General features: G+C 40.8%; 1 protein-coding gene across 3 annotated transcripts in view; it reads right to left on the bottom strand.

Annotated features, from left to right (window-relative positions):
* Positions 1-273: 273 nt before the first annotated feature.
* LOC119338258 (alpha/beta hydrolase domain-containing protein 17C-like) overlaps positions 274-9,937 on the bottom strand; it is an 11,251-nt gene continuing 1,587 nt past the window's right edge. Inside the window, exons 2-8 of one of the 3 annotated variants that reach the window (XR_005163849.1) lie at positions 8,870-8,906; positions 8,501-8,737; positions 8,383-8,430; positions 7,343-7,773; positions 7,144-7,231; positions 809-855; positions 274-733 (exon numbers count right to left, since the gene is read on the bottom strand). Coding sequence is in view for 2 of the 3 variants with exons in the window: in XM_037610556.1 (XP_037466453.1) it covers positions 7,156-7,231; positions 7,343-7,773; positions 8,383-8,430; positions 8,501-8,737; positions 8,870-8,906 (829 nt within the window). In the remaining variant the exon portion in view is untranslated. Of the gene's footprint in view, positions 734-808; positions 856-6,582; positions 7,232-7,342; positions 7,774-8,382; positions 8,431-8,500; positions 8,738-8,869; positions 8,907-9,937 lie in introns of those variants that run through there. The other 2 variants (XM_037610556.1, XM_037610555.1) reach the window with 2 other exon arrangements.

Raw genomic sequence — 9,937 nt, forward strand, 5'->3', positions numbered from 1 at the left:
GTATATTTCCTTGTGAATGTGTTGGTGGAATTTCATACCGAAGGATTAACTGAGATCGATCGATTCAAATTGGACAAATTTCAGAGTTTCACTCATACCTACCTTTATCCATCTCAACCGCTATTGGTGTTGTTTTTTTCTATCTCCTGCATTATTGAGAACGAGGGAATATTCAAATCCATCAGAAAATGTTAGTGTATCAATTCATGAATTTTTCCATTTCATTGCCGAGAATGACCTCTGTGAAATTAAAAGCTGGCAACATAAGCTTCACCCTTTCTGAAGTAAAAACACTGATATTACTATTATGACACAGGAGAAACACAACATCACTAAACACCTATATCTAACAAGAAGGAAGGCCATATCTGACAAATAGAAAGGCCAGCCAAACGAAAAAGAAAAAGGTAATGGAAACAAGCTAGCTATACCCTATCCACGCCTAGTTGTTCTTGGGCGGGTGGTTCCGTGGTCTACGGTAATCAGCGGTGAAGGGTATGCGGCCATCGAAATAAGCCCCTTGATGAAGTTTCCTACCCCTAAAATAACAGTCCATACTCAAATCCTTCCCTCCTCCATGCCCACATTGTCCAACAGAATGTTTTGCACCTGAGCTTGCTGTGCTTCTACCATCCGTCTTCTCCATGGCTGCATCTCCAAGAACCATCTTTCCTCTTGTCAGTACATTGCTTCTGATTCCCTCATCTGTGATGGTTTTGTCAACAGTGGGCTCCTGCATACCAAGGCTAACTTTAGTTAGACATCGTCCCAGGCTGGTAAGTTTTTGACAACCCCTTGCAGTACTTACCAGCCTGGTTTCCGATCCTCTCACGCTGTCGGTTGCCGTCAGCAACTCTGAGAACAAAGAGTAAGCATGTCAGAGTTTTGTTCAAAATCATAGAAGGGCATGCCTGTGCCAGTTTGAACTATAAGAAAGAAAAGAACAGTCGGATGAAAGGCCTTATAGCTCTAGTATGAACACTCGGAAGCAGCGGTGTAATACCTCTGTGCGCAATGGCGACGACGAAGGGCTCAAGGGTGGCCGATAGGACGGCCACCCCAAGCAAGAAGCTTACGCAGTTCAACGGCTGCATAACTAACCGTGGCCCTGTTCGTCGAGTATGTCGGTCGTGTAACTAACGAACAGGAAAGGGAAGGAGAAAAGCAGGACACTGTGAGGGTGGATTTATAGGGACATTCAACACCTCATTGGTCAAAGCACGACCTTGTGGCACGTATCTCCTGCGCGTGGAATGCCGCATCTGTACTTGCGGACCATATAGTACTCTGATCCCTCGGCATTTTCTTATTGGCTCGAGTATATTCACGTCCTTGGAAGTGCTCAAAGTTTGTCCCTTGTCGTTTGGCAAGCAGTAGTTTCCAATGATCTCTTGTGAACTGTGAATTAAAACTGCTCCAAGGATCTGCCGTTGCTTGCGGCTGAAGATTTTGGGCGCATCGGGCATTCTGCCCGCATGGATGCATGCAACAAGCAAAGTGTAGTGGCCAACTAGAAAGGATTTCGGTGACCAAGGCCAGAACCTAGGGCTTCGACCTCACCTCCATTTGCTCTAAAGTAATGGTTCTGGTTCTCAACACGTACCTTCAAACCATATTTATACATCAGACTCCCAGACGATGACCGCAAACAGCCGGTGGCGATTGTGAATCAGACGGCCGCGCACGCAAGATCACACGCACCGCCGCTGTCGGTGCCATTGAATCTCAGGAGCTTAGGAGTGAACGCTCGTCGTCGGCAAAACCAGTCGCAGTCGACTGAATTTGGTCAGTTTTCAGAGGTGGAAAAAGCACATGATTCGACTTTCGAGCGTCAACTGTTGCAGTTGGTTGGGTTTGGCCGGTACCATGATTCGGCTTTTGAGCGTCGACTGACTTGACGGTTCCTCTTTTCAGCTGCTGGCCACTGCCGGTGGCTCTTAAAGCACGAGCAAGATGCCGAATGAGAGCTTTGGTACTGGTGCTTTGGGGAACAGGCACTAGGCCCGGAATGCATTCTTGGAGACAGTCAACTCGGTCTCCTGGGACTTCAAGCTGTACCAGCTGTGCTCGTGTACGTCATCGCGATTCACACTTGGCCGAGATGTTCATGGAACTGAAGTTCTTTCCGTTTGCCTTTTCGCTGACCTACTACCAAAAATATGTATAATCGCTCAGGCGAGACAGGTCTACAGTCCATTCTGCTGGAAGCTTTTGTGGAGAAGCAGCAGTCAGGCGACCTCAGAACGCACACGGCAGCAGCAAAAAGGCAGCTCTTGCGTTTACCGTGTGAGCTGCTAGCACGTGCAAAGCCGCGTCGGGCTCCGGCGACGGCATCATTCGCGCGCACCGGGAGTGGCCGGAGCACGAGGGCGCGACCTCCGAGCCGAGCGGGCGGACCCGTCGCTTCTCGCTTCTCGGCGCGTCCCCGGTTCTGGACGGAGGCAGCAGCGACACATTTTCTTCCTTGCAGGGGCAGCAAAGCAGCTCGAACCGAGAGCTCATGTAGTACCAGCGAGTACTCTTACCTTTTCACAACTTCCGTGAATTAACTTTTCCATCGTCTCAACTGTTGTTGTGGGCTGCTTTGTGGTGGATCTGGATATACTGCCAGCGTTAACTTGTGGCAAGCCAATCTAATAGGTTAGGTGTAGGTTTTCTTCATTTAGGCCACGTCCATTGCAGGGGTGCTTTGCCTAGACGCATGTGTGAGAACAAAGGTACACATGATCACGTAGCATTTCTGTGGGAGTCTTTATTTCCAATGTTAAGTAGGATTACTACCTTCTCTTACAAGGCTCGGACACATTTCTTGACACTCACTTTGACCATCAAGTTAACTAACAAAATATTAACTAGTACAAAATTGAGTCACTTATTTTGGGACGGAGGGTGTATATGTTATAAAAACATACTCCCTCCGTATCAAAATATAAGACTTTTTTGCACTAAATATAGACCAAAAGCGTCTTATATTTTGGCATAGAGGGAGTCATTTACTTTGTATTTCTCAACTCATTGTGTTGTACAACACGTGGTTAAAGTTGGGAAATTCGAATCGTTCCTGAAGTTGGAATTAATGTCCTTCAAATCAAAGGACAAAGCTTATGAGATGCGCAACACCTATGCCATTAAGGTTAGGTTCGGTATAAGAAACAGTCAGACAAAGCACCGATTAGATAAATTGCAATAACCGAGGAAATTGAGAACCGGGTCATCAAAGGACACTACAATGACGGGTTGTGATGCCTGTGATCAGTTGAGTGTCAGCAAAGAGGGGATTCGGACAGTGCAAAAGGTTGTATCGGTCACAACTCACAATCATTGTCTTGTTAGTCCAAATAAGTTGCATAAGCTGAGGTCCCGAAGATGTGTTAGAGAAGTCGGGATGTTGCCAGATGTATTCATGAAGGAGTTTCACAGAGGAGTCGAGAAAGTGTCATTCTCAAGGATGGATTGCAATAATGATATTGGTCGCAAACGCAGTAAGTATTTAGAATCCAGTGGTGCGCAAACAGTTAGAATGCTTGAGTAATAAACATAGAGGTTTTCTATATATTTTTATGCCATTCAGATAGATGATGTAGGTGGTCAAATAGCTAATTTCTTTTGGGCATATGTTCAGTCTATCATGGATCATGCATGCTTTGGTGATTTTATATCATTTGACACCACATTTCAGACTAGTACGAGTGAAATGGCCTTTGCTCCACTCCTTGGAACCAACCATCACAAGTAGACAAAACTTATGGGTATGCTCTATTATTTAATGAGACAATCATTTATTTGGCACTTTGAGACCTTTATAACGGCAATATCAAGCAAGCGTTCAAGCACAATTTTACTAATCAAGACGCATCAATAATTGCTTATGTATTCTGAAATACAAGCCATCGTCTTTGTTTGTGGCACATTATGTGTGTTAGTGCTGCTAAATTTTTCGAGCATATAATTCATAAGCATCCTGAGAAGTTAACACCTGATTTTAAAAGATGTATGTAGAAAGACATATGCTAGTTTCATGTCAAAAAGAAGCTGCTTGAACTTAGAGACAACAAATGGATGGAAAATTTACATGGCTTGGGGAAAAGGTGGATGCTGTCTACTGTGTCTCTTTTACGGTGGATATGGCCTCGACTAAAAGGAGCGAAGGTATGAATACTCTCTTGAAGAAAATATCTCGTATGAAAATCGGTCTTTCATAGCTCCTTGTAGAACGTGAGAAGATTTCTGTTGGTCCTTGTGAAAATGAGTTGGTAAAGATTTTAATTCACATGGGAAGAAACAGATTTATTACATTCCAAATTTCCCTTTGTTGAAGACCACAGCTGAATCATATACATGTAGGATGTATTCAAGAGTTTGAGAAACAAAAAAAAAAGGGGCAGCCCCAGTGCATGTAGCTCCCGCTTGCGCAGGGTCTGGGGAAGGGTCCGACCACTTTGGGTCTATTGTACGCAGCCTTTCCCTACATTTCTGTAAGAGGCTGTTTCCAGGACTTGAACCCGTGACCTCATGGTCACAAGGCAGCAGCTTTACCACTGCGCCAAGGCTCCCCTTCAAGAGTTTGAGAAACAATTTAAAAGAAATTTGTCATTGTATTGTAAATTGATACAAATTGAGTGCTAAATATTGACATATATGGTTATGCATAAACGATCATGGAGCAATAGTTGCACTCAGCACCGCAAATATGACCATTACATGTTTTGCACAAAATACGAATTCATATGTATGTATACATGTTTTAAATTGCAAATATGGTTGCATAAAATATATATAGCATCCATATGTTTTTTTTAAGCAAAATGACATCCATATGTTATAAGTATATTGTGCGAGCATGTCTTCAAAGTCTTCAATACAAATGATGTTTTCATTTTGCCATCCCAATATACACTAAACAGAAGGACAAAATATGCCAAAAGAGAACTTTATACTAAGAAACAATTAACTGATAAGAAAGAATTGAAACCACATGTTACACGTATCTCATGAAAGGTGGCATCCACTACAATGAAGTGATCACTATCAAAAGAACTTATGGATGATTTGGAGAAATTCATTGAAGTTGGACTTGGAAGCACATAATCATCTAAGCAAAGATGCAAGAAAATTTGGTTTAGAGTCCCTCAGGCAATAAAAGGCGCCAATGGTAAACAATCATGGTCAAAGGTTGCCATACACATCATTTTCCAAGGTTGACATTAGGGGATTAGCATATCCTCCATGTATATGGATAGTTTGCCATTTGCCCGACTCAAAACGATATAGTTTGCCATTTGCCCGACTCGAAACGATGTAGTTTTGCCATTCAGTCAAAACTAGCAGAACCTCATGGGTTTTTTTCTTGCATCTTACATAGAGAATTATCCGATGTACAATTTATCAATGGCCTTTTTCGAAATCATCAAGAAGTTCTTTCGACAACGAACACTTCAATGAATGGATGCCACCCTTCATGAGATACATGCAACATGTGTTTTCAAACTTACCTTCCTACTTGTTTCTCAATATAAAATTTTATTTTTGCACATGTTGTCCTTCTCTTCATTATATTTTGTGATGGCAAAATGAAATATTATTGATATTGAAAACTTTAAAGGCACGCTTGCACAATATACCTAGATTTGGATGCATATTTTATCATTTTGTATTAAGCTACATTTTAGTATAAAATGTGTATGCATAACTATGAATTTGTACTTCGTGCAAGAACTTGTAATGGTCATATCTGCACTGAATACAACAACTGCTCCATGATCATTGCACATATGCATAACTATATATGTCAAGATTGGCATTGGTTTGTAACAGTTTACAAGACAATGAAATTGTCTTTTAAATTTTTCCTCAAATTCTAAATGCATACTCTTTGTATATGATTCAGCTACATTCTTCAGCAAAGATTAATTCAGGGTATATTTTCATGTGAATTAAAATCTTCATCAAACTTAATTTCACAAAGATTAGCGAAAACCCTCACATTCTACAGGGAGTTTTGAAAGACTAAGTTTCCCAGAAAATCGTTTCTTGACGACATTATGCATTCCTTTGGTCCTTCTGAGTTGAGGTCATATCAGTTATGTAAAAGAATCACGATAGGTAGCATCCCATGTTTTCACAAAACTTATAGGTTTACCATCCATTTGTTGTCCTCAAGATTGTACTCGCACAACAAGTCAAGCCACTTCTTGTTGAAGTAAAATTCTTCGGACACACATCTTTAAAATCGGGTACAAACTTCTCATGATGCTTCTTATACATGTGCATTAAGATAAATGTGTCACAAAAAAAGACGATGGCTTGTATTTCAGAATATGCAAGTTGCTGCCCATGCCATGGCCGCATCTTGATTAATGAAAATATGTTTGGATGTTTGCTTGTCATTGACAAAAGGTCTCAGGTAGACAAACATAACAGAGCAGACCCAAAAGTTGTTGTCTGTTTATGTTGGGGAAAAAATCTGTTCTTTATGCAGTGGTTAAATGCCCAAATTGATTTTGTCATCGATAGTTGAAACAATGGGCAGTACATACAAGTCACCAAAGAATTTAACACGAATTGTAGAAATGGCAGAAGACATCATGTCCAACGGGCTTCTGAGTTTCTATTCACTACCTACTATCTAAAACTCTTGAAATGTACTGCGACAGAGGGAGTATATATTTTGTTAATAGAGAAGCTGGATAGCTAGAACATGAGCATTGAACTGAACAAAGATGATGATTACACTGAATGATCCAATGATCCATTTCAAGATCAAGCTCTATGAAAAAGCAATGAAGTGACAGAAATCCATATTTGAAGAGAACTTCTTTCCAGAGGGAAGACACAAATTCCCACTTTAGTTATCTATGAAATGTTTCTATGAAAAAGAAAAACCATGACAGTGAAATGATACAACTTATGTACAGTGTAACAATGGTGTTGCTTCATACTCCGTGTGGGAGTAGCATTCTTGATGTGCCAAATGAATGGCTTTGAAAACTCAGGGGGTCGGGAATGAATGGTCATTTCTTCTCACGAAACAATTCAGTGTGCATAACCCTCACCCAAATCAATACACCTTCCACAGCAAAACTAAAAACACCCAATTGAATAGATTATACAGATGAAATAAATACAGATACTAACAAAACTAACCTTCCACTATTTTCAGCTCCCGGAAGTGGAAGTTACTTTGAAGCAGTCAATATTGCACAATTTAACCGACCTCATCATCCCTCCAAAGCTGTCACACAATGCATTGCAAGAGTCAAGAAGGCAAGACAAGGATATGTCCTGTAACAGGAATCCACATTAAACAGTAAAACAAACAGAGTGCATGTAAGAATATACAGACCGGTCAATGCTTTTCCGTGGCTTATCAGATTGATCCACACTAGCCCGTGGTTTGTCAGGATGATCTACACTCTTTCTGCCTTTATCCTTCCTATCTATGCTGCTCCTTGGTTTCTCCCGTCGATCTGTACTCCGCCTGTGATCAGTGCTTGACCTTGATTTGTCCCTCACATCTGTGCTTTTTCTTGAACTCTCCATACTTTCAAATCCTGTTTCAAGATCTGAAGGGCCTGAACTTTCTGGAGATTCATCTTTCAGTGGTGGGGACTTCTCTACGGCTGTAACGAACTTCTTTAGGTGCTTAATGTATTCGGGATAGAGTTCCAAATTACAATGGTTCCCACCTTTGACCCACAAAGGCTCATACTTCACTTTGGACAGTTCCCACAGTGCTCTCCCATGAGAGCAGTCAACAACATCATCAGCCGTACCCTGCAGATGAAATAGTTTTAATGCCATAAATAGGTGAAGGAATATTGATGTCGCTATGGAACAGTCATCTCGTCCCAAACCACCATAATCAGAAATTGTTAAATTTCCGCCAAGGAAAGAGTTGTACTCTTCAAAAGGAAAGGACAGTCACATAGGCATTACAACAGTACAGCAATGTTGAACTTAATCTATCGCTTTACATGTGATCGGTTTACTAATTACATTATATGATACCAAATGAATATTCTTAGAACTTATAAGACCGGTAAGTGAACAGGTGAACTGGCTGTTGGACTGGCAAACCAGCAGGTTGACCGATGAACCAGTGAACCAACAGCCTAGCTGCTAGGGTCATCGGTTCAGTTTTTAAAACTGTGCTAGAAGCATCCAACTTGAAACATATTTAAAGAGAATGGGGAAAACAATATAGAGATAATCAAATCTAAAAAGGGCTCCAATCCATCCCCACGCCACCAAACTGGAACAGGGCCAACTATTAATTTCCTTTTCATAGAGGAAAGAACACCACGAAAATTAAAATACAAAAGATTTCATGTCATAAGGAGTTTTAAGACCTTTAGGGAATCTTGCTGTCATTAGAATACTCACATGGATTACTAACACGGGGCATTTGACCAATGCAACTTTGTCAATGTTCTGCAAACAAAAATATAGGGATCAGATCAAGGAAAATATGAAACTGAAAGAAACAAAGTAAAATAATCACCTTATATATGTCAAACCAGTATGTATGTTTCACAGGATACATTACTCTCAAGCCAGATGAAATTGGGCTATGTAGAACCACTGCTCTCAAATGAGGCAAACGAGATGCCAAATCTAAAGTAGGGCCACTGCCAACTGATTGACCATACAGAATGATGTTTTCCTCAGAGGCCCCATAAGTTTCTATGAGACACCTATAAGCGGCCTCTATGTCTGCATAAGTGTTCTGCTCACTTGGCTGCAGAATCAAATAGAAATAAATCAAGTCAGCTATGCAAACCGATGGTAGCTGAACCTCTTAAAACAGAAAGCAAAGGGGAAGAGGAGAGGAGAGGAAAAGTACTTTCCTAGAAAAAGATTGAGTCTATACCTTCCCAGATGATTGCCCGTATCCAGAATAATCGTAACTGTAAAAGGGGGAAAGAAGATACTTCATTAGTTACTGTGTGAAACCAAAATGGGTATTAGGATCAGTGAAATATATATGACACTGCCAGTAGGATCATGACTGGTAAGTACTCCCTCTGTAAAGAAATATAAGAGCTTTTAGATCACTAAAGTAGTGATCTAAACGCTCTTATATTTGTTGATGGAGGGAGTATCAACTATCAACAGTAACAAATGGAAGCACATACATATCATAAACACAAACACAGAGCTTAAAGCAAGTAATCTATAAGAAATCTCCTCAAAATTTGCATAACATATTGTAGCTGCCACGCGTCAAAGCAACAACTGGTCTACTCTATATTATAAGGTCAAGAAAACTAGAGATAGACCCTTTGGAAAGTCAACTATGCAATCAGATGATAGAAAGGACAAGCTGGCATTGGAGCTACAAGACAGATACAAATGGTGTTCACTACTCAACTGAAAAAAAAATGACTACTCAAACAAGATAAGCTGGAGACACGATAGAACAATTGCTTATTGCTCCACACCACAAGATTTGAAACTAGGTATGCCCAATATCCACTGGACAACTCAAGCGTATGCCTAATATCCACTGGACAACTCAATTAATCTAACCAGTAAACACATCTGCCAGTCTATCAATTATAAACATAGTAACTGATCAAGAGTGCCCAATTCCCTCATCAAAAGCCTGACCCACTCAAACGAGTAGATGGAACAGAAGCTACCAATATCCACTGGACAACTCAAGCGTATTGCCTAATATCCACTGGACAACTCAATTAATCTAACCAGTAAACACATCTGCCAGTCTATCAATTATAAACATAGTAACTGATCAAGAGTGCCCAATTCCCTCATCAAAAGCCTGACCCACTCAAACGAGTAGATGGAACAGAAGCTACCAACAAAAGCTCATTCGTTCATTCACTACTACCTACACCTACCAAAACTGATAAGAGAATCGAAACTTGGAACTGGAAAGTAAACGGACAATAGTTCTAATCAAAGTGCCCAAGTGGGA

Source organism: Triticum dicoccoides, chromosome 7B, assembly GCF_002162155.2.
Source record: "Triticum dicoccoides isolate Atlit2015 ecotype Zavitan chromosome 7B, WEW_v2.0, whole genome shotgun sequence".
Taxonomy (NCBI): Eukaryota; Viridiplantae; Streptophyta; class Magnoliopsida; order Poales; family Poaceae; genus Triticum; species Triticum dicoccoides.